Source organism: Watersipora subatra, chromosome 9 (assembly GCF_963576615.1).
Source record: "Watersipora subatra chromosome 9, tzWatSuba1.1, whole genome shotgun sequence".
NCBI classification, from domain to species: Eukaryota; Metazoa; Bryozoa; class Gymnolaemata; order Cheilostomatida; family Watersiporidae; genus Watersipora; species Watersipora subatra.
In genome coordinates this window covers 63,394,471-63,420,729 of record NC_088716.1, presented here as the reverse complement: position 1 = coordinate 63,420,729, position 26,259 = coordinate 63,394,471, and the positions used below count along the sequence as shown (strand labels likewise).

The 26,259-nt window shown below is 35.4% G+C and overlaps 1 protein-coding gene across 1 annotated transcript in view; it reads left to right on the top strand.

Moving 5' to 3' along the window:
* The first annotated feature begins 12,016 nt into the window (after positions 1-12,016).
* The window catches only part of LOC137405343 (malignant fibrous histiocytoma-amplified sequence 1 homolog), a 58,148-nt gene continuing 43,905 nt past the window's right edge, over positions 12,017-26,259 (top strand). The window contains exons 1-6 of the mRNA XM_068091573.1: positions 12,017-12,056; positions 13,144-13,204; positions 13,911-14,051; positions 17,770-17,922; positions 22,073-22,216; positions 26,029-26,166. Of these exons, the coding sequence (XP_067947674.1) occupies positions 12,017-12,056; positions 13,144-13,204; positions 13,911-14,051; positions 17,770-17,922; positions 22,073-22,216; positions 26,029-26,166 (677 nt within the window). The remainder of the gene's footprint in view (positions 12,057-13,143; positions 13,205-13,910; positions 14,052-17,769; positions 17,923-22,072; positions 22,217-26,028; positions 26,167-26,259) is intronic.

Below are 26,259 nucleotides of genomic sequence, written 5' to 3'. Positions count from 1 at the left end.
TCTTTTTTCCATAAATAAATACAAATAAATACATTAATTTTTATATTTTCTATAATAAAATGAACAATTGTCTATGCAACACAAAAGACCTGAATCGGATTATTTTTCAATAAGAATTGGTATATCGGATTGGTATCTGAATCAGCTGGTGAATTTAGAATTGAGGCATCTCTAGTTCCAACTATTTTCTTGAACCAAAGCATGCGGCGTAGTAGTGGGTAAATATGCAGACACACCTAAACTCTCTTATCATACGTGACATCCACAGGGTCTGTTTGTTCCTGTAATTAAAACTAATGCTCTTTCAAACACTTTTCGGTCTCGCATTACTCAAGAGCTTAAAGATTGTGTGAAGTAGTATGGAAGGTCAAATGCTGGAGCCACAATAGGATTTTACGCTAATTTAGTTGTAAATGAAAAATGTAAACAGAAAAATTGATAAATATAAAGTTCTCCCTTTATTTCATGTGAGGTTCTTAGTTAGTAAATTGAGATTAGGACATTGTAGGCCAATACAGAAATGAAGCTTCCATGCCAATTTTACGTAATACAAGTTGGTAATAAAAAATTTCAATCTGTTCCAAAGTAAAATGTATTGAAATTGTCTACATTTCAGTGCGAAACATTTTTTTGCTCTCAGTAATGTCTTAAAGATTACTGATATCGCTATTATTTTAGTTAAAGGTATCAGGTACTGCATATTTATTTCATGTGAAGTCATATGTTTGATGCTTCCCTGCTCACCGAGACTGCTCAAGGTAGTTTAGATTTAATACATGTTTTTAAAAGAATATTTCATATGAACAGGACTTTTACTATCTCATTTCTCTACGCTTTTTTTATTAAACAAATAATCATGGTTTCAAGTTGTCGTGTTTAAGATGATAGTCGACGACCACCCGCTGCATTTGTTGTTCTTTTTTTTGTTTATTTTGTTCTTGTAATAAGTTTATTTTGATGCTGAATTGGTGTTCAGCTATAAAAAGATATTTTTACCATGATAGAGAAAACTACTTAGCAGTTTGAGGAGCCTCTTTAAAAAGCCTCTTTAAGGAATCTCTAGAATACTTGGTTATATTAAGTAAGACAGCGTAAGGGGAATAAGTTATGCTGTAGCCAGTTAGCGAGGTAGTCGAAGACGTCATGAAAAGGGAAATTAATTTGTCAATAAATAAAATATATGGCATTTCTGGGTTTAAAATGAATAAGATGATAAGGTATGTATTGATGAGGAGTGAAAAGTGAGAACAGCTGGTATAGAGAGGCCTAGTTGGTAGTTATTGGCAATCGTATGTCTTCTGAAGCTGCATAAGAGCAAAAACTGTCAAAAAAAAAGACTGATGAGTTGGTGATTATTATATATTTAATTTCTGTGACATATTGGTATCTTCAGCACCATTTCGATCAAGATATCGCAATCTTTAAATCTCGCCCTCTGAACTGAAATTTCTAAATTAGTTTAGTAAACAAATTTGAGTTTAGATTCGTTTACATGTTGAAAATACTATTACATGTTACAAATCCTGTGGCTCTAAAAAGTATTTCGCACCATGGAATATATTTATTAACTCTAAATTCAGCAGTCCCACAACAATTCTTTTGAATTCCATTCTTAATGCTTGTTACTTGAATCATCACAACGCATATGTTATGTTCATTGTATCCAATTGATTCATTGTTTTGCTAAAGCTTTTTGTTCCATTAAGTGTCAGCTAAATGTAGCTTCTTGGAAGGTTTTCTGTTTTTGTAGCTTTTATGAAATACTCCAATCAAATTCTTTTATTTCAACTGATATTGGTCACCAAATAAATATTTCAACTGATATTGGTCACCAAATAAATATTTCAACTGATATTGGTCACCAAATAAATAATTCAACTGATATTGGTCACCAAATAAATATTTCAACTGATATTGGTCACCAAATAAATATTTCAACTGATATTGGTCACCAAATAAATATTTCAACTGATATTGGTCACCAAATAAATATTTCAACTGATATTGGTCACCAAATAAATATTTCAACTGATATTGGTCACCAAGTAAATATTTCAACTGACATTGGTCACCAAATAAATATTTTTCTAAGGTCTAATGTAGCCGCCCACAGCATGCTCTAATCAATTACTCTATAGCAAATGATAGCAGTCTATATAAAATTATTCTATAGTACAGGTGAATACTATTTCATTTTTAGTCATGCCCTGTTATCTAAGAATCAAGTTGGTCACTGCTTAACACAATGGATGAAGTTGAAGCTAATGAACATGGTAGGTCCTTTAATATGGTTTTTAAATTACCTGCAGTGTTTTACCATTGGTAGACACTGAAGGCAAAACGCTGCAGGTGCAGGTAAAACAGTCTTTTTTTTTACCTTCACTGTATTGTTTCTGCATTGGGCCATTGATTGGCTAGTTACTCTGCGCAGTTATATCTAGTGTCAGATTAGAATAAATTGGAACCAAGGAGCCTGCATAGTTGACTACTAGTTTCAGAGGATCAATTCCACGCGGTGATTGATTACCCGAGATCAATTTTTTCCAAAATTATAACATCTGAAGCCAAAAAAATCTTGCAGAATATTTATCGTTTTTCGAGTTGTCCCAAGTGTGAATTTTGAAAAAATGTAGACAATTGCACTAAAGGCTGAATATTCTTGCATTACCTGATGCATTTTTCTTTGCTAATTTTATAGCTGTTATAAACCCTGAATCATCAAGATAACGGTAAACAGTCAAAGCTCAACGTACTAAGTGAATCTGTCTCATTTGTCGCTTTCTTTGTCAAAACTCTTATATGCTGAAGCAAATTTTTTATAAGAATACATTGCAGTTTGCTCAATATATTCTACAGATCAAAAACGTAACAATAATCACTTTGAGGTAACTCGGTATGACATTGAAATAAATGCATAAAATTAGATAAAAAACAATGCAAAAACTAAATTTTTTGAAAATATAACTAACTGAAACAATTATCTGCAAAAAATATTCTTTACACTTCAATTTTAAGTCAATGACAAGCAGACTTATGTATAGCCTTTTTGATACAGGAGATAATATACAGAGCTAGTTTAACTTAAAGTAGCAGACATTTAAACTAACACAACTTATTTATCATTTTTTATATTAAATTATCTTCTATTATCGCTACCAGTCTCGTCACTTTCACTCTTTTCTTCACAAGAACTAGTCAGTGTCTTCAGAGATTTATCAAAGAATTGATCTATTGATTTATTGATCTAAAGATCTTTGCTTATTTTTTATTTGCTGTTTCAATTGTTTACTACTACTAATTGCTCCAATCTCCTTAGCAATCTCCTTAGCATCCATGGCTAGAAAATCAAAACAGTAAGGTCTGAAACACTGCCTTCTATTCTATGAGTGCAGTCAGACCAAACCACAAAAGACAGAACTGCTGCATAAATCCTGATAAGAAAATTAATGTTCTGTAAAAAAACAAATGTTCTGTAAAAAAACATTTGACATCAAATACTGGAAAAAACATCTTACTTCTGAGACAAATGCATTCTTGAATTTACCTTGAATGTCAAAAAACTACAAGTTGGGTGATTGTAAAAAAGCTTCAAATGTATCTTATTATGATCATAGGTAGGGCTTTAACTGTATGTAGAGGTGATCATAATTTGAAGTTTGACTGTATCTTAGGATGATCGTAAGTACAACTTTAACTGTAAGTTGAAGTTTGGCTGTATGTTTAAGCGATCATAAAGACAGTGAATGCCCCTATAGAGTAAACCTCTTCTTATGTAAATTTCAATTAACATAGAGAATTTATGTAAAGTTTTTGCATCGTATTATGTAAGATGTGAGAAATTCCATGATGATATTTTATTTGAGCTTCATTAGTACGTGCCTGTTTAACGATCTCTGTATTACTACTAATGAGCGGAGGAACAACAACAGTGCATGCTGGGTAGACAAACAAACTATACAAGAGTAGACAACACCCATAAAAACCAAAGCTACAATAGGTTACTCAGAAAATTTTTAACAATCCATATAACGTAACGAGTCAAGTGTGTGCAAGTTTTCATATTTGATTTGAAAAACGAGAGTCCAATAGCTCACCTTAAAAGTAAACGATGTATAGGGGTGGGTAGAGGTATAGGGGTTCAATATATGTACGTGAACTAGTGTCTAGGTAGTCTAGTGCGCCGCGAGAGATTAGCAGATGCGCCGCGAGAGATTAGCAGATGTGCCGCGAGAGATTAGCAGATGCGCCGCGAGAGATTAGCAGATGCGCCGCGAGAGATTAGCAGATGCGCCGCGAGAGATTAGCAGATGCGCCGCGAGAGATTAGCAGATGCGCCGCGAGAGATTAGCAGATGCGCCGTGAGAGATTAGCAGATGCGCCGCGAGAGATTAGCACATGTGCCGCGAGAGATTAGCAGATGCGCCGCGAGAGATTAGCAGATGTGCCGCGAGAGATTAGCAGATGTGCCGCGAGAGATTAGCAGATGCACCGCAAGAGATTAGCATATGCGCCGCGAGAGATTAGCAGATGCGCCGCGAGAGATTAGCAGATGCGCCGCGAGAGATTAGCAGATGCGCCGCGAGAGATTAGCAGATGCGCCGCGAGAGATTAGCAGATGCGCCGCGAGAGACTAGCAGATGCGCCGCGAGAGATTAGCAGATGTGCCGATAAAGCAGAGAACATGTATATGTACAGTTATTCAGAATTACCAAAAGGCGGTCGATTGGTGCTGAATGTCAGTTTTTGTCTCGTTGAAATTGACCTTTTATGCTAGCCTCTAAACTAGAGCTGCACAACGATTATAAAAATTAATCGCGATTAATAACTGGTATGAACCAGTTAATTTTCGATTAATCTTAGAATTAATCTAGCAAAAACCTGCATATTCAAAAACAAATAATACAGGTACATATAAATTAATATTTGAGACAATTGGTAGCAGGAGTACATGTTATGTACAACATACATATAATAAGTTACAATGTAATAATTATTATAAGTATGAAAACAGTCTATGAAAGTCTATAATTAAGTCAGCCAAGAGTTGAGGCAGCACAATTTATTCACATTATCTGAATAAAGAGATACCCTCTTCCTACGTACAATATTGCCAGCTTTAGAGAATAGCCACTCGCAGGGGACAGTAGTAGTAAATATTGTCTGCGACAGCTGGTGATGATTTCTGCGGGTAGGATGAGAATTAGTTACATTATCTTTTAATGATGTGCTGTGGTAGTAGGCAAATTCTTTCTGGCATGTAGTGCACTTCGTTTTCTTGTTTACACTTCCAACAACAAACGGAAATGCGCTAGCCAGTACGGAAGACATTTTTTCTGCTTTCATGTTCCAATAAAGTGTCAATCTTATCACTTATATTCTAAAGCTGAAATATGATTAGGATTTTTGAAAAATGAAAATACCTGTGGAATTTACTTTAAAAAGATCTTTCTACAATAAACAAAAAATAGACTGTGAGATACATGTATTAAATAATACAGAAATCGCTTTTCTTTCTATTACCTAGAAACATGTTGAACGGTTAAACTGCTTGGCCGCTTACGGCTGGATCGTGCTTGTGCATTGTATAAACAAGTTTAATGTTAGCGACTCACTTTGTGGTTTCATAGTTGAGTGCAAAATAATTGTGGTTGTATATAATTGATAAGAAAGTGCTGCTTGTCATAATACTTATTTGTTAGTAAATTAAATGGTGGTAACCTGCTATGTTAGTGCTATATGTTGAACAATACAAAGGCACCACATCATGATCACCACCTCGGTTGTATTTTAATTGAAGATTAATTGGCTCAACTCAGTTAATCGTGTATTTGTAATGACCGCGTTAATCGTTTAATTAACCCGATCATTGTGCAGCTCTAGTTATTTGCAAAATGTTAGTGTCAACAAAGCGGGCAATTACTCACAAGCACTGCTAAGCAAAATGGTTCTTTAATTAACGCGATCATTGTGCAGCTCTACTTTAAACACTGACAGACTCTTATTGTAGTAAAAGTATATTTTTTACTTTATTTTAAACACATGCAATATTCTTTTTATTTTTTCACAGCATGGATGTTGCTGTAGAAAATAAGTAAAAAAATCAGTGTTACCCAATATTCATGGTCTGCACACACAAATTTAACGTAAAACTACCAAATCATGGACCTTAAATCAAAAGCAGTGACAAGAAAAAAGGGTGAAGTTATTAATACAAACCAGTAATATTACAATCATGGTACAGTCAGGAAATTAAGAAATAAAGTTCAGTTTTTTGTACTTCGAAGGGCTAAAGGTGTGAGTTGACAAGATTTTGGAATGAAATAGGCTATTTACATGTATTTTACATTTCGTATAACATAAAATCCCTACAACATATACATCGTAAGGGCATCAACTGTAGAGCTTTAACTGTACAATGCATGTTGAGGTGATCATAAGAGAAGGTTGGACTGTAGTTGCAAATCAATGATTTATATATTACAGGTGCCTTAATTTGGTACAGGCATTCAGGACAAGATGCACAAAATGTGAAGGATTTCCCAGAGCTATCAGAGTATACAGAGGTTTTGGACATTAATGAGATCACAGAAGATATTGGGGACCATGTCATTACACATCTAGCGATTCACAATGAAATCCATGAGCTATTAGAAAGCGTTGTTGGCAATGTCTCGCACTTGTGGCTGTCAGATTTGTCAGTGAGCGAGTCGTCATTACGGTTAATAGATTACATTCTGTTATCATGCAACTTTTAGTGAGACTAGCCATCAGAATACTTGTGTGAGGTGATGGTATTACTATTGTTTGCTTTGACCACTCATGCTGTAAACAAATAGGAAGCTCGTCAAAAGCTATGGTGTGCAATATAGGGGTAGGCTTGTCAAGGTGGGTATGTACTAGTGTTGGGCCCGTATCTAATCTAGTGCCCGATCGGATATCCTTGCACTTTTTCATCGGTTTTCCCGGTATCATTATCCTCAGCATTTAACATCTTCGGTATCCTTTGCCAACTAAGAAAGTTCGGTATTGTCGGTACTATTGTTCGGTATGTGGCTATTGTTTCAGAAACTTGATCAGGTTTTAGGGCGTGTATCCGGCAGACTGCCGTGGTTTATTTCCGTATTAACACCTTACAATAATTATGCAAACAGGAAACATCTTCCCCTTTTGAAAAGCATAACCTATACAGATATTGTAAACATAACTGTAAACTGAGCAAATTATATGATATAAAGGAACAAGGTTCCTAAGACTGATTGTCCATATTAGGAAAATAAGGCACATGGCAAAATACAAACTAAAAGCATAAAACTAAAAACAACAAGGATCAGTGCCAAATTTTGGAAAACCTTCCAATAAAAGCTGCTTTACATTTTCTCTATCAACCTAGTGGGCGCTATGACCTTGCGGCCATAACGAGTGACTGATGGGGGCTTTGGGCCGACTACAGGCGTTGCCATACTAGGTGAATCTAACACCTGGCTGCCTGTATCATTATCAATCCCTGGTGTCAAATCATCAGTATCTGCCTTTGGTATCCACTGCAAATGCCTTCTATTGCGCCTATACTTTTGGCCCTCTTGGCGCTCTACAATGTATAAACGAGGGTCATTAGCCTCTCCTGTCACTGTCAAAGGCTCTGACCAGGTTTTTTCAATGTCATCTCTCATCCTAACTTGATCACCTGGGTTTAGCGGAAGCAACGGACGAGAGCCTTGATTGTATCTATTGGCTGTCCTTTCCTTATATCGGGCATCTCGTTCACGCACATCCTCCTCTGTCATATTGGTTGGCATCATGTTCTGTGGTAGCGACGGCATTGTAGTTCTGATAGGACGGCCAATCATGAGCTCAGCTGGCGAGACACCTGTAGCCTCAATAGGAGTGGCTCTATATACCATGAGAGCTAGTAAAGGATCCTCCTGATCTAATATGCGTTTGACAGTCCTTACACAATGCTCTGCTAGTCCATTTGATTGAGGGTATTTCGGTGACGAAGTAAAGTGCACAAAACCATACTTGTTAGCAAATTCGCGGAAGGCTTTGCTGCTATACTGTGGACCATTGTCACTGACTATCTTTTCAGGCACACCCCACCGAGAAAATACTCCTTTAAGCCTGTTAATTAGGGCTTCACTTGTGGTCTCTGTCAGGTGAACCAGTTCTATGTACCTCGAGAAGTAATCTGTTACGATGACATATGTCATTTCATTGTGTACCAGCAGGTCAGTTCCAACAACTCTCCATGGTCCCTCAGGCAACGGGGTTTGCCTGATAGGCTCTTTTACCTGAGCTGGTCGAGTTTTTTGACACAATCCGCATCTGGCTAGCTTGCCTTCAATATCCTTGTTAATTTGTGGCCACCACACAGCTACGCCAGCTCTGAGCTTACATTTGTTTACGCCCATGTGGCCCTGGTGAATCACATTCAATACTTCCTCTCTCAGATCAGTGGGAATTACAATGCATGCATTATGCAGTAAGAGTCCGTCTGCTACAGATAGGTGAGCTCTATTCCTGTGAAAGTCAATGAGCGCATCAGATTCATCCTTTAAATACCTGGGCCATCCTTCAGTAGTAAATTTCATAGCCTGTACAATGGTGTCTTCAGTTGCCGATGCCGTTCTGATTCTATCAATAAGCAATGCTGACACAGGTAAAGATTCTAACAGTTCATCCACATAGTGGTCTACTTCCCTATCATTCTTATCCTCACAGCTTTGCACTGGGTGTCGTGATAAACAGTCAGCTATTAACAGATGCTTTCCAGGAACATGCTGTGCCTGTGGATTGTATCTCATTAGCCTCATTAACAGTCTCTGGCATCTAATAGGGACAGCATTGAGATCACAACCATTGAAGAGAGGCACCAGTGGCTTGTGGTCTGTTACCAAATGAAAACTGTCCAAGCCCCGCAGGTACCGATCGAACTTCTCACATGCCCATACACTTGCCAAGCATTCCTTCTCTATCTGCGAGTATCTGCACTCTGCTGGTGTAAGGACTCTAGATGCAAATGCGATAGGTTTGTCATTACCTTTATTGTCTTTCTGTAGAATGACGGCACCAAGTCCATAGCTGCTAGCATCAGCGGCTACTGTAGTCTCTTTATCTGGGCTGTAAAATGCCAGAGTAGGAGCTGTCAGGAGTTGCACTCGTACCTCTTTCAGGGCACTTTGCTGTTCCAGGCCCCACTGCCATACCACATCCTCCTTCAATAAGTCTGACATTGGTCTCATGGTTTTGGCAAGGTTAGGGATGAATCTGCCCAAGTAATTTATCATACCAATCATCGATCTCAACCCCGTAACATCTTCTGGTGGCTTCATGTTCATGATAGCCTCAACTTTGCTGCTATCCACGCTCATGCCCTCTAAGCTGAACACATGTCCCAGAAATTTCAACTTTTCCACTCCAAACGTGCATTTCTCCCTATTTAGCCCTACCCCATTGTCTCTCAACCGTCGAAGGACCATATTCAAACGCCGATTGTGTTCTTCCCTGTCACGTCTTGTGACAATAATGTCATCCTGATAGGCAACCACCCCATCTATGCCCTCTAAGAATTCGTTGATTTTAGCCTGGAATGTCTCGCTGGCTGAGCTTATTCCAAAAGGGACTCGTTTGAAACAGTATCTTCCTTTCGGTCCAATAAATGTAGTGAGCCTCTGACTTTCACCATCCAGTCTCATCTGATAGTAGCCTGAGGCTGCATCCAAACTAGAGAACACTTTACCTCCTTCCATTTTTGTTATAATGTCATCTACAGTAGGAAGAGTATAGTGCTCCCGCTTGATGGCTCTGTTAAGCTCTCTGAGATCAACGCATATTCTGACCTTCTTTCGACCTTGTCTAGTTTCTTTTAGTACAACCACTATAGGTGAGCACCAATCAGTGGGTTCTGTTACCCGCTCAATGATACCAATTTGCTGCATTTGCAATTCCTCATGCACAGCCTCCATCAACGGTATGGGTATCCTGCGAGCAGTTGTCACTTTAAACGGTTCCACTCCTGGTTTTAGCCGGATCTTCACAGCCGACCTTTTCATGCACCCTAGCTCCTTCAGTTGATCCCTTTGCCTGTGCACCTCCTGAACGTTCAACTTTACTAACTGCATCATCTCAGACAAGGTTCTAGATAATAAATTGTTAGTACATTTTGCTACATAGACCTTGAATTTATACAGTTTGTCCTTGACTAGGGTTTTTGCCATGAATGTCCCTCTACACTCAATGGTGCCAGACACACTGTTGAGAACAGCTTTGGTAGGTGTCAATTCAGGTACTGGCTGCAGCTTTTGGTATGTATCATTAGTCATGAGCGTCACATCTGCTCCGGAGTCAATTTTGAATTTAATGTCACTGTTGTTAATTTTCAGTTTTACATACCACGGGCTAGATTTAGATTCATCTTCGACAGAAGCAAAGAAGAGTTCGTCAGCCTCAAACTCAGGTTCTTCCACTTCCTGAACTGCCTCAGACCTGCAGCACCTTTGGAAGTGTCCAACTTTACCACATTTGTGACAGGAACTTTCTTTTGCTGGACATGTTTTACCTTGTGAATGCTCCGCATATCCACATTTCTGACATTTGCCACCTTGTCGTTTAGGTTTGAACCGTTGGGATTGACCAGGTTTAATGGGGTGAGCTGCAGTAGCCTCTGCTATATGTGTGGATTCTAACACACGACTAGCTTTGCTCAACTCAGCTGACCTACACCACTTTACTACATTCTCTAATGTTAATTCATCGTCTGGCTTTTCCATCAAACGTTTAGCTAATCTAGAATCATGCATACCAAAAAGTATTCTATCTCTCGTGTTCAGTTCTAATTGATTACCAAAATCACAAGAATCTGCATATCTCCTAATCCTAAGCCAAAACATATCAAATGATCCCCCCTCATTTTGTTTAGCTTCAAAAACTGTCTTCTATTATATATGTTGTTCTTCCTAGGGTTACAATACGTCTCAAATTTTGCTAGAACATCGTTTATGACTTTACTCTTACTCCCCTTTTCCTCCGAGAACGTAGTCTGCGTGTACACTTCACGTACGTCTTTACCACCGCAGTGCAAGAAAATAGCAACTTTCCTAGCCTCGTCCTTCTCAGCGCTACCAACTATCCCTAAAGCAGTCAAGTAATTCTCGAATGTCCGGCGCCAAGTAGCGGCCAAATCGGGTGCTTTGAGGTCTAACTCAGCTGGCGGAGGCAACGAACTTGCCATATTGACGACGCGTAGGGCGATTGCAGTGGATTATCACCTAAGCTGCCACCATGTTTCAGAAACTTGATCAGGTTTTAGGGCGTGTATCCGGCAGACTGTCGTGGTTTATTTCCGTATTAACACCTTACAATAATTATGCAAACAGGAAACAGCTATCAGGGTGTCTTTAAATTGTTTAAACTTTAAATCATAACTGTCTCGAACAATTTTTATCGCTGTGCAAAAAGTAGCCTGTGCAAAAAATATTCTTTATTCAGCAGTATATTGTTACGGCAAGGAGACTCCTTGTTTCAGCAAGTCAAAAAAAGATGGGAATATAAGTTTCATGATGGATGTTTTTATTGTTTATTCTATTAAAAAATATAGTTATTGATACAAACGTTACGTATAATAAAGAACAGATAGATAATGGCAAAGGGGCTCTCTTTGTTAAATATACTGAAACAGTTTACAGAAATCTTGCTATCACATATTTTAATCAGGTAATGTAATCACATAATTATACGCAGTCCAATTAGAGTCCAGACCCGTTAAAATCTTTATACATCCTCTCATCTGTGGAGAACTCCCAAACCTTCGAGGCTGGTGGCATTATCAATGTAACGTAATATAATAGTAGATACAGTAAGCGTGGAAATTTTAGTTGAATTTGTTCGCCAATGAGTGCTGAGCTTAGCATGTTCGTCAACTAAGCGTATCCGGATATCCGTATAACCATTTACCGATAGGCTTTCACGGATAGATACCAATAATATCAAACCGGCCGCGGATAACTCGCTGTCTCCGAAAATGGTTGGTTTTCTCGGATACCGAGAATCCCTTGGTATCGGTAAGAGCGGATAACCCAATACCGGCCCAACAGTATGATAAGCCTTATGTTTGTACATACTATGTGCAAACATAAGGCTTATCAAGGCTCACAACTATTTGTGAATAGGAGGCTATCAATCCTCACTACGATATATGAATAAGGGGTTTAATAATCCTCACTACTATAGATGAATAGGGGGCTTAACAATGCTCCCTACTATGTATGAATAGGGGGCATATCAAGGCTCAACGCTATGTATAAATGGTAGGATTATCAAGGCTCAGTATTATGTATAAATAAGGGCTTATCCAGGCTAACTAATGTGTATGAATAGAAGGCTTATTAATTTTTACTACTATGCATAAACGGGAGGCTTATTAAGGTTTACTAACATGTGTGAATTATGGACTTATCAATTCTCACTACTACATATGAATTAGAGGCTCATTAAGGCGCATTACCATGTGTAAATCAGAGGCTCATTAAGGCTGGTTACTATGTGTAAATCAAAGGCTTATTAAGGCTAGTAACTATGTGTAAATTAGAGACTCATTATTGCTATTGGCTTAATGCTATATGGCTTATTGCTAAATGTAATTCAGAGGCATATTAAGGTTAGTTACTATGTGTAAATCAGAGGCTTATTAAAACTCAATACTAAGTGTATATTAGAGGCTCATTAAGGCCTGTTAGTATGTGTAAATCGGGGCTCATTAAGGTTTGTTACTACATGTATGTATAAATCAGAGGTTCATTAAGGCTCATCGCTAAGTGTAAATCAGAAGTTTAGCGACAAATAATAATGTTCAGAACATGTCAGAGAAAATTTTGATTTTGTTTGCAAGTTAGAAAGCTTAAGCATGCAGTTTTTTACAAGTAGAATATCATTGATGCCAATGCTGTTCATGATAAAATGGTGTTCAAATCCTATCATGTAACATGTAGGTTTTTTTCTGAAAAGCATCAAGACTTCACCAATATTACCATCGAGTCAGTTGTATGCATGAAACACTCACAAACTGTTGAAATTTTAGATTGGGTGTTTTCACGAACCTACAGGTTTTGCACATCAAAGACTGCAAAAGTGTACCTGACATATTTGAAGCTCTCCCTTCATTGCATGAACTCTCCTTAACTTCCTGTAACTTGACGAAACCCCCACAAAGGTGAAGTACATGTATATATATATTCCTAGTCTTACTATGACTCTAACATCACTAGGACAGAGATGAGGTATATATATTCCTAGTCTTACTATGTCTCTAACATAACTAGGACAGAGGTGAAGTATATATATTCCTAGTCTTACTATGTCTCTAACATAACTAGGACAGAGATGAAGTGTATATATTCCTAGTATTACTATGACTCTAACATAACTAGGACAGAGGTGAAGTATATATATTCCTAGTATTACTATGTCTCTAACATAACTAGGACAGAGATGAAGTGTATATATTCCTAGTATTACTATGTCTCTAACATAACTAGGACAGAGATGAAGTGTATATATTCCTAGTATTACTATGACTCTAACATAACTAGGACAGAGGTGAAGTATATATATTCCTAGTATTACTATGTCTCTAACATAACTAGGACAGAGATGAAGTGTATATATTCCTAGTATTACTATGTCTCTAACATAACTAGACAGAGATGAGGTATATATATTCCTAGTATTACTATGTCTCTAACATAATTAGGACAGAGATGAAGTGTATATATTCCTAGTATTACTATGTCTCTAACATAACTAGACAGAGATGAGGTATATATATTCCTAGTATTACTATGTCTCTAACATAATTAGGACAGAGATGAAGCGTATATATCTAGTATTATTACGATGCTAACATTACTCTGTTACAGCCTAAGGTCTTTGCACCAGCTCAAGACATTTAAGATAACTGAGTGCGATTTCCACTCTGATTTCCTCCCCCTGCTGTCAGATTTATCTTCTCTTGTGAAACTAAGTTTACTGCACTTTCCATTAGCTGATCTACCCGAGAGGTAGGTAGCAGGTTAGCTCTTTCCTAGTTTGTGTTTAAAGTCTCAAGCCACGCTCATGTAAATTTATATGTAAATCATGCTGATAGAAAAAGATTCGAATTTTGACTGGCCATCGACGGTAGCGTAGAGATATGGCACATTTTAGTGTCAAGTCTTTGCTGTTATAACTTATTTCATACAACAGCGTTTTAGTAGACTTAACATGTTTTCATGTTCTTTTGTAAGACCGCTGCTTGGTGATTCTATGCTAGTCAACTCTATGCTAGTCGAACTAGCATAAAGTTGACTAGCATAGCGTCGACTAGCATAGAGTTGACCAGCATAAAGTCAGCTCTATGCTAGTCGGCTCTATGCTTTTCAATTACTGTAAAATAACAAATAATAATAAACAAAGCCAACCTCTGCAGATCAATTCTTTAAAAAATTCTCTGAAGTCGTCCAGTAGTTATGAGGATGTGAGTGAATTTCATAAATAAAGATATACGTGTATATGTAATCTATGGTAATAACTAATAATATACAGCAATATACATGTATATATAGGTTAGGGTAATAAGAGAACAACTAAAACATTTGTAAAGGTGTTTAAATGTAAAATAATTATCAAGTAATGGCTTGAAAAAGTATGTTTTGTTGCAACGATTACACTGAAAATTAATTTGATACTTATACTATTCTGATACAATTTATACAAACGGAGAAAACAAAGTAAAAATCATAAATATGTTGAATTAATAATAACAGTGAGTGCATAGAAGTGTGTGTATAGAAGAGGTTACTGTTGCAGCAAAGGTTATCTATCAAAACATTGAATATGACGATACAGGTACCACCTGATACTTGTACAAACGTATAGCTGTTGTATGATGATACAGGTACCTCCTGATACTTGTACAAATGTATAGCTGTTGTATGGTGATACAGGTACCTCCTGATACTTGTACAAATGTATAGCTGTTGTATGATGATACAGGTACTTCCTGATACTTGTACAAATGTATAGCTGTTGTATGATGATACAGGTACCTCCTGATACTTGTACAAATGTATAGCGAATGAAGTGCACGAGGATACTTTGTCTGACTGACAGGGAAAATGTAGGGGCAATTCTTACTTGAGATAACAACAACAAAAAGGTTTTCAGCTTTTACAGTTTTTGTGCTTGCCTGTAGGAAAAACCAAAAATTCATGGCATCGCGAAATTGGAAATTGAAGTGGCACATTTGAAAATTGCAAATCAAAAAGGAATATTTACTGTATTTTCAAATAGCTTTTAAAATGCTTTCAAAAGAAAAACAAACGCAAAAGGTAAGATTAATTGATAATAGAATGTACATATTTAGCTTGTAGCCTGCAATGGTGATGAGGATAGATAAAATAGTTAAGGACAGGACAGAATAGGTAAGGAGAGCTAAGTAAGCCTGATGGTTAAGCGTGCCTGCTTGTAAATTTGTTAACTTGTTAATGTCGCGAGTTCAAACGTTGTTCCAAGTGGATTTCCGTTGCTACATTTTATTCGCTTTAACTGGACACACGGACGACAAGCAGAAGACCAACAAAAGGCAAACAAACACTGAGATTTATATAGATATACATGTAGATATACATGTATATATATAATTTATGGTAATAGTATATCAAACAATATACTTATATATTCATATATATATCGATGTAGATTGTTAGACGTAACATATGTATATATGTAATATATTGTAGACATAATATATATAACGTCTATAAATATGTTTATATAAATACACCTATTGATATTATATACGTACATAAGTATATATAATATAAAATATAATATATATATTATAATATATATATTATTATATACATATAAAATTTTAGGTGTCTGTCAGTCATCTATCTATATAGAGCACATCATATCTATATAATGTCTATCTATATAGAGCACATCATATCTATATAATGTCTATCTATATAGAGCACATCATATCTATATAATGTCTATATATATAGAGCACATCATATCTATATAATGTCTATAGATAATGTCTATAGATAATGTCTATAGATAATGTCTATAGATAATGTCTAGGTATATTTAATGAGTCTCACAAAGATAAATAAACTTAAACAAAAGAATTAGTAGTCAATATAATATATATATAATATATATATATAATATATATATAATATATATATAATATATATATAATATATATATAATATATATATAATATAATATCTAACAACTTATGAAACTTAATAACAACAAATTTGTAAAAACGATTAGAGCACAACTAAAGAGTTGTTTAGGTTTAGCTCAATTTTAGTGTGAAGCAATTGTTGCACATGAGCATTTATGTTCTCAGCATCAATTAAAATGTAGTGATAGGTTATGACAGAGGAATAAATATATTATTTGTGACATGTATTTGTATGTCAATAAGTTTTATAGCGATAGACAACGTAGAGGCAGAAATAATCAATAGCAATGGTGAACAGCTACTATAATTCATAAACGCTAAATATGTGTATTAGTAAATTAATTTATTATTATTTGTATATTTATTACTTAAGTGAAGAATGTTGTGAATCATGAAATGAAAAATTTTAATTTTTTGGTAAAATATTAAAAACGACATTAAAATCAAAGTAAATAAAGTAAGAAATAGCAATCGGGTAATAAACTTTATAAATAAACTCAAATTCACAAATATTTGGACCTTAATTTCAAGCGGAGCACTCTAGCTAACAAAGGTTGTTGCTGAAAAGCGCAATACACAGAAGTTTAATTCGTTGTGAAAAACAGTAAGATGGTAATTCGGGTAGAATGAATATGAAAAGTAACATTTGATTTGGAAAAGTTCACAAATAGTTACATGTAAATATATATGCTAAAACCAATAGAGGACTCCAAGTTTGTTGCCAATTTAATTCGTAAGAATTCAATATGGCGGCGAATAGAGGTTATTCTTTATCATGACTTATACGTACTGACTATTAAGAGTTAAAAAAGTTTTAATGTTTGTCTAATTGTAATATTGAATATATCAGGATCTGTCACTTAAAAATAATTGTTGAAAACCTTATACATTTTGGAAAACCTTATTTCTAAAATCCACACTCATAAGTCTGTAGTCTATGTGCTACTTTTTAAGGGTTTCTCCCAGCTATTTGGAAGTCTATATGAAATACTGGTCATATAGATACACTCACACATAGACATACACCATTCCATAATATTGGTCATATAGATACACTCACACATAGACATACACCATTCCATAATATTGGTCATGGAGATACACTCACACATAGACATACCATTCCATAATACTGGTCATAGAGATACACTCACACATAGACATACACCATTTCATAATACTGGTCATAGAGATACACTCACACATAGACATACCATTCCATAATACTGGTCATAGAGATACACTCACACATAGACATACCATTCCATAATACTGGTCATGGAGATACACTCACACATAGACATACACCATTTCATAATACTGGTCATGGAGATACACTCACACATAGACATAACATTCCATAATACTGGTCATAGAGATACACTCACACATAGACATACCATTCCATAATACTGGTCATGGAGATACTCTCACACCTTCATAAGGCCATATTGGACTGTATTGTCAGCATTTTGATTGTAGAATTGTACAAGTTGTCTCTCAAGGATTGTATCTATTGCATTTCTCACAATTTTCAGCCTCAGCGCTTTGACACAGCTAAAGGTTTTAGAGTTCTCTACACACAGAAGAAGCAGTCGAGATAACTGTTTTAAGTTAGAAGTAATTGCGAAGCTAACTTCCTTGGAGGAATTGAGGGTGCATAACTCCTATGGTATATCTCTGCCTATGAGGTATTTGCACTCATTCTTCTACATCTCTCTTTCCACCATATTATTAGCCATATAGTACTGATTTCTACATGTTCAATGATATACAATGCTAAATGTATGATAAAGTTGATCTCTCAGTCACAAGAATCATCGTATGAGTCTACATGTATATAAATATCAATGTTTCTTTTTTGTCATCGATGTGTCCAGCTATAGTGATTTAAGTCTAGCAATGAAAATTCCCCACCTCACTGGAATTCCCCACCTCACTGGAATTCCCCACCTCACTGGATTTGAACACACGACGATTGTAATTGCAAGTATGCAAACACGCAAGCGCGCGGACGTAACTACAAAGCAAGGCCATTCTCATGTGATTTAGCTCATCTACAGTATCCTTATTGCCATAGAAGCTCAATATGTACGCTTGATTATGAATTAATACTACCTTTTGTATTTGTTTTTCTTTTGAATTTTTTGAAAGACATTTCAAAATCCACTATTCATTTTTCTTTATTTGTAATTTTCAAATGTGCCATTTCAAATGTTCTGTAACAGTGCAACTGTAACGGCACAGTTGTTTCAATTATCAATTTCCGGTTACTGCAAAAAGCAATTGCTTAAAATTTTAAAACTGAAAAACGTTCACATAGACATTCCCGAGTAGGAATTGCCTCCACATTCTCTCTCGGTTTGGTCAGACAAAGTACCACTGTGCGTTTCACTGATGTATTTAATTTCGATATCTCATTTTTACGTTTGTGCCGTTATCGATTATTGAGAGTTACCAGCATAAGCGTATTCAAAATTCTGATGTATAGTTTCCGCAGCGACAGTAACCTTTTTTTATACACACTTCCATGTAGGCCTACTCCCTGTTAATATTAGTTCAACACGTTTGGGATTTTTTTATCAGTTCATTATAAATGTATCAATTCACTTTTCATTGTAACCATTGTAATAAATCATACTTTATCAAGCCATATCTTGCTAATTATTTTACATTTAAACACCTATACAGTTGTTTAGTTTTTCTCTTAATTTATTTGAACTGCACAAAACACTTTTACCGTGATATGAAGTTTAAAAGTTAGAAAGGCAAATGTTGTCTATGTTCAAGTAAAAATAAATTTTCTGTGCAAAGAAGTTTTTATTACCCAGGCATTTATCTAGTATGAAAGTAAATTTAAAAAATGACTTGAAAATATTTTTAAATAGCCAGTTTTCGCCCCGCAAGTACTTGTATGTATTGTGAGAAACTCATTGTATCTGCAAACTTTATGATTCCTCAAAGGTATGGCGTTACAAATCCATACAGCAAAATATTGTTGGAGATTATCGTAAAACCTTTATTGAACGCCATGGTGCTCTATTTCTTTATCTTTCCCCTATATTGGTGGTCAAATAGAGGCTGGCGGTCAAATAGAGGCTGGCGTTCAAATAGAGGCTGGCGGTCAAATAGAGGCTGGCATTCAAATAGGAGCTGGTGTTGTATTTTTCAAATAGCTCTTCAGAATTTTGGGAACATAAATTTAACTTTTTTACGGGCGAAGTGCGTGTCGCCTAAATCTTGCGCTCTCCTTTGGGTGGAGCGACATTTACCTTTTTATATACAAAGAATCTGCTAACTTACCTCCAACTTGTTGTAGATCTCTAAATAAATATTCATTGGGAAGCCGAGAAATATTTCTATCAGTTGATATCTATTGCTGGCAATAATCTGTGATTATATTATAGCCTGCGCACTGCTTCGCAAATTGTTGAAGCTTTACATTTTTCATTTCATACTAAATTTGAAAATATATTTTCATTTTATAACTAGGTATATTTAACGATGTTGCATAAGAGCTCGTTGCACTCATTGATATTTTTGCTATAGTTTGCAGCCAAAACTAGCTTTTTATGTGCAATAGAAGAGGAGTTATGAGCGCCGATTTATTTTAAGCTGAGTTAAGATAACCGCAAGTATGCTATTAAATAATATGCTATAAATTGGAAGATTTTTAAGTTATATAATAATCTATCTGAATGCTAAAAATATATATTCAAGACCAAGTGACTTAAACAAACCATACTATTACACATGCAGAAACAAAAATTAACATTTTTGAAACAAAAATATTTGCATCGTTTGCTCAGCTTTTACGTTCTGATAGTTGGTTTAGTTTAGAAATATTTCATTTTTTTCTGGTTATTCAATACCTTCCAGCAAGTCTTCGGACTTCAACTCCTTATCCGCACTGCTGAACTAGTTGATATTAGCATCCAAACAATCTTTTTAGCAGCAAGTCTTCTGACTCCAACTCTTTATCCGCACTGCTGAACTAGTCGATATTAGCATGCAAGCAATCTTTTTAGCAGCAAGTCTTCTGACTCCAACTTTTTAACCGTACTGCTGAACTAATCGATATTAGCATGCAAGCAATCTTTTTAGCAACGCAAAACTTACTTGTTGCATTTTGCACAAATAATGATAAACTGTCAGCTGCGTGGGCGCCAAGCGCAACATTTAGCCTAAAACTAGTCGTTCATATACCATCGTAAATGTATGTAAACCGTTTTTCGCATACGTCGAAGTATCATGACCGCACTAAACAGGGAACTACTATTAGTCTGATGCAGGTGCAAAATGAATTATTCTTATGATTTTGCTTTTAAAGTTTCAACAAAAGAACCAAATATCTTTGGAGTTGGAAAACGGTCTTCGATACGAACAGAAACAACGAAAGAATTGTTATTAATAAACCGGGTCATTATAGTACGATTTTGTGGATACTTTTCTACTGATCACTTGCTATTATGGGTTCGTGGAGATTAAAGAATGTCAAAGTAGCAATCACATGGTGGTGGCGTTCAATTAAAGGGTGATGCTCTATATTTCAACCCTTCTCCTATAATAGTGCTGGTCAAATAGAAGTGATGTTCAAATAAAGGTAGCGTTTAATTAGAGGTTTTACAGTATATTGACAACTAACAAAATATTGCTGGAGATTAAAGAGCATCCTGGTTTATATTAATAGCTACCAGGGAAATTACTTATAAAATATTTCTTCTTCAAGCAGTATACATGATTGACCATGATTTCTATACAGGACCACATCAGATAATAATAGTAGTTGTGTAGAATATATGCTAATACTAGCTGAATGCCCAGCGTTGCGCAGGTAATAAAAAGCAATTTGCTCAGAAAATTTATTTTAATCAACATATATACAACATTTACTATTCTAACTTTTAAACGAGGGTGTTTGTTTATTTCTGTGTGTCCAGCCAATGCATAATTAAAATATTTGAAAGCTCGAGGCATCGCTAAAACAGATTTGTTCAAACATTTCTTAATTCTTATGCTACACATTCACTCAAGATTTATAACAGCTTATAGACAGTGGCAGGTAATATAGTTGCCATTGGATAAGTTTCTTTAACCAATGAATTTGAGTAACTTAAGCTAGTCTAAATCTTTACTATAATAAAAGTTGTGTCCTTCCTCCTCGGCGTTAAGAAAAAAGATTGCACCTCAAGGTAATGGAACCCATAGACTCAGATGCACGGATGTTAAGCCAAGCGCAGTGTTTATAGAAGTCATATTGTATTTGTCTACTGTGTTTATAGAAGTCGTACTGTATTTGTCTACAGTGTTTATAAAAGTCATACTGTATTTGTCTACTGTGTTTATAGAAGTCATACTGTATTTGTCTACTGTGTTTATAGAAGTCATACTGTATTTTTCTTCAGTGTTTATAGAAGTCAAACTGTATTTGTCTACTGTGTTTATAGCAGTCACACTGTATTTGTCCACTGTGTTTATAGAAGTCATATTGTATTTGTCTACAGTGTTTATAGAAGCCATACTGTATTTGTCTACAGTATTTATAGAAGTCATATTGTATTTGTTTACAGTGTTTATAAAAGTCATACTGTATTTGTCTACAGTATTTATAGAAGTCATATTGTATTTGTTTACAGTGTTTATAGAAGTCAAATTGTATTTGCCTACAGTGTTTTTGGTAGTCCTTGCTTGTACTCCCTTTTTGTGACTGTGACACAAATTGGGCGATTGTGAAATGTACATTTCATGAAAATCCTGTGTGTTTTTTGTATTCTAATATCTTTGATGGTATCTTTATATGTGTGTACTAATTCTTAGTCACGATGTTTTCCGAGATTTTAGTCTCAGCACCTTGGAGAGCCTGAAGAGTTTGGATCTTCACTCTATTTCTTTCAATGACAAATCCAACTCAAAATTGCTAGGAAGGATGACCTCATTACAGCAGCTCAAAGTCACAGATTGCAATTCCAATGTGCTCCCTAAACAGTAAGCCCTCATTACGCTGATACTCTCAAAAGTTTACCCGCACCTTGTTCAGTCTGGAAGGTCCTAAGATGATTAGCTAGGCCACAGCTTACAAGGACTTGTCTATTGATAGGGATTAAACTGCATTCACACCCACCGATTTACAAACTGAATTTTTGTGGCTGTCTGAATGATTTTCTGGGCTCAATTTTTTCCATTCACATCTGGATGCTTCAACCGAGTGTAGGCTATTTTACCATTTTTAATTGCAGGGTCCAATAATTTTAGCTGATATACTTTTAGTGAGCCATTTGAATTTTGTCAACTGTTTCCTACAAAGGTTCTCATGGCTTTTTTTTAGTAACTTTCCAATTATTTTGCACTGCCCAGTTCATCACATGTATAATTATATAAAAGACGATTTGTAAAGGGTTTGTGCTGTCGCCTTTGCTAACTCCACATGCAAGAATAACTTGGTACGCTTTGAGTTTAATACGTGTATTTCCTACGCTTACGATCATAGAATAAGACATTCAATGGTGCACAAGCAAGCACAAATAGGCTCTGATCCGTGTCGTCTTGTCTGTGCATTTTATACCAATTTTCGCTATCTTCGCCTCGATATGTATGGCGCGAACCATACATATAGAGGCTGTCCCAGGCTGTCCTGAACTGTGCCAATCAGGCCCAAGCCAGGCTCTCCCGAGTTGCATCGAGTTGGTCTCAACTGAGTCGAGGTATTGTCCTTCACAAATATTTTGCTAACATAATATGCTATAATTATTATAGCAACAGCATAATAATTATAGCAGATACTTCAATCACTATGCTGCTGCTATAATAATTATAGCAGATACTTCAATTACTATGCTGCTGCTGCTATAATAATTGTAGCAGATACTTCAATTACTATGCTGCTGCTATAATAATTATAGCAGATACTTCAATTACTATGCTGCTGCTATAATAATTGTAGCAGATACTTCAAGCACTATGCTGTTGCTATAATAATTATAGCAGATACTTCAATTACTATGCTGTTGCTATAATAATTATAGCAGATACTTCAATTACTATGCTGCTGCTATAATAATTGTAGCAGATACTTCAATTACTATGCTGCTGCTATAATAATTGTAGCAGATACTTCAATTACTATGCTGCTGCTATAATAATTGTAGCAGATACTTCAATTACTATGCTGCTGCTATAATAATTGTAGCAGATACTTCAATTACTATGCTGCTGCTATAATAATTGTAGCAGATACTTCAATTACTATGCTGCTGCTATAATAATTGTAGCATATACTTCAATTACTATGCTGCTGCTATAATAATTGTAGCAGATACTTCAATTACTATGCTGCTGCTATAATAATTGTAGCAGATACTTCAATTACTATGCTGTTGCTATAGTAATTGTAGCAGATACTTCAATTACTATGTTGCTGCTATAATAATTGTAGCAGATACTTCAATTACTATGTTGTTGCTATAATAATTATAGCAGATACTTCAATTACTATGCTGCTGCTATAATAATTGTAGCAGATACTTCAATTACTATGCTGTTGCTATAATAATTGTAGCAGATACTTCAATCACTATGCTGTTGCTATAATAATTATAGCAGATACTTCAATTACTATGCTGTTGCTATAATAATTATAGCAGATACTTCAATCACTATGCTGTTGCTATAATAATTGTAGCAGATACTTCAATTACTATGCTGCTATAATAATTGTAGCAGATACTTCAATCACTATGTTGCTGCTATAATAATTGTAGCAGATACTTCAATTACTATGCTGTTGCTATAATAATTGTAGCAGATACTTCAATCACTATGCTGTTGCTATAATAATTATAGCAGATACTTCAATTACTATGCTGCTGCTATAATAATTGTAGCAGATACTTCAATCACTACGCTGTTGCTATAATAATTATAGCAGATACTTCAATTACTATGCTGCTGCTATAATAATTGTAGCAGATACTTCAATTACTATGCTGCTGCTGCTATAATAATTGTAGCAGATACTTCAATCACTATGCTGCTGCTATAATAATTATAGCAGATACTTCAATTACTATGCTGCTGCTGCTATAATAATTGTAGCAGATACTTCAATTACTATGCTGCTGCTATAATAATTATAGCAGATACTTCAATTACTATGCTGCTGCTATAATAATTGTAGCAGATACTTCAAGCACTATGCTGTTGCTATAATAATTATAGCAGATACTTCAATTACTATGCTGTTGCTATAATAATTATAGCAGATACTTCAATTACTATGCTGCTGCTATAATAATTGTAGCAGATACTTCAATTACTATGCTGCTGCTATATTAATTGTAGCAGATACTTCAATCACTATGCTGTTGCTATAATAATTATAGCAGATACTTCAATTACTATGCTGCTGCTATAATAATTGTAGCAGATACTTCAATTACTATGCTGTTGCTATAATAATTATAGCAGATACTTCAATCACTATGCTGTTGCTATAATAATTATAGCAGATACTTCAATCACTATGCTGTTGCTATAATAATTGTAGCAGATATTTCAATCACTATGCTGTTGCTATAATAATTATAGCAGATACTTCAATTACTATGCTGCTGCTATAATAATTATAGCAGATACTTCAATTACTATGCTGCTGCTATAATAATTATAGCAGATACTTCAATTACTATGCTGTTGCTATAATAATTGTAGCAGATACTTCAATTATTATGCTGCTGCTATAATAATTGTAGCAGATACTTCAATTACTATGCTGCTGCTATAATAATTGTAGCAGATACTTCAATCACTATGCTGCTGCTATAATAATTATAGCAGATACTTCAATTACTATGCTGCTGCTATAATAATTATGGCAGATATTTCAATTACTATGCTGTTGCTATAATAATTGTAGCAGATACTTCAATTACTATGCTGCTGCTATAATAATTATAGCAGATACTTCAATTACTATGCTGTTGCTATAATAATTATAGCAGATACTTCAATTACTATGCTGTTGCTATAATAATTGTAGCAGATACTTCAATTACTATGCTGCTGCTATATTAATTGTAGCAGATACTTCAATCACTATGCTGTTGCTATAATAATTGTAGCAGATACTTCAATTACTATGCTGCTGCTATAATAATTGTAGCAGATACTTTAATCACTATGCTGTTGCTATAATAATTGTAGCAGATACTTCAATCACTATGCTGCTGCTATAATAATTGTAGCAGATACTTCAATTACTATGCTGTTGCTATAATAATTGTAGCAGATACTTCAATCACTATGCTGCTGCTATAATAATTGTAGCAGATACTTCAATTACTATGCTGCTGTTATATTATTTGTAGCAGATACTTCAATCACTATGCTTTTGCTATAATAAATGAAAATGAGTAATAACTCTGTGCTATCAACAGAATTTTTATTCACGTTTGATGCTATAATAAAAGTGTTCACAAGGGTGAAAATAAATATGGTGTTCACTTTAAATAACAATGCTCACCTTAAACGATAATGTGTGATTCATGTGAAAGTGATTTCATTGGCTACTCAAATTGAAAATCAGTCTAGAATCGTCCACAAATCGGGCACAGCCCGATAAAATTTCTTTCTCAACAAAATCAGTCTTGGGCTGACTTGCTCTTTTCACACAAGGCGATGCTCGGCCAGCGGGCCAAAATATTCAAACAACCGGCTTGTGTGAATGCACCTTTAGATAGAGTGCATGTTGCAAACAAATTGCGTTGTCCAGCATAGAATCTCGTTTCATGTCTTTGCTATAGTTGGCTACGACTACCACGGCTGAAAAAGCTGGACCTCTCCTCGACCAGAGGTGATGAAGCCTTAGACTTCCTTTCAAGATTTCCTATACTGGAAGAACTAAATCTCTCTGACTGTCAACTGAAGCCTCATCAATTGAGGTACTCCAATTATTTTAGACATCTATTCCTCAGACCCAATGTTCATTGTACTAACTAAGGTTCATTGTACTAACTAAGGTTCATTGTACTAAC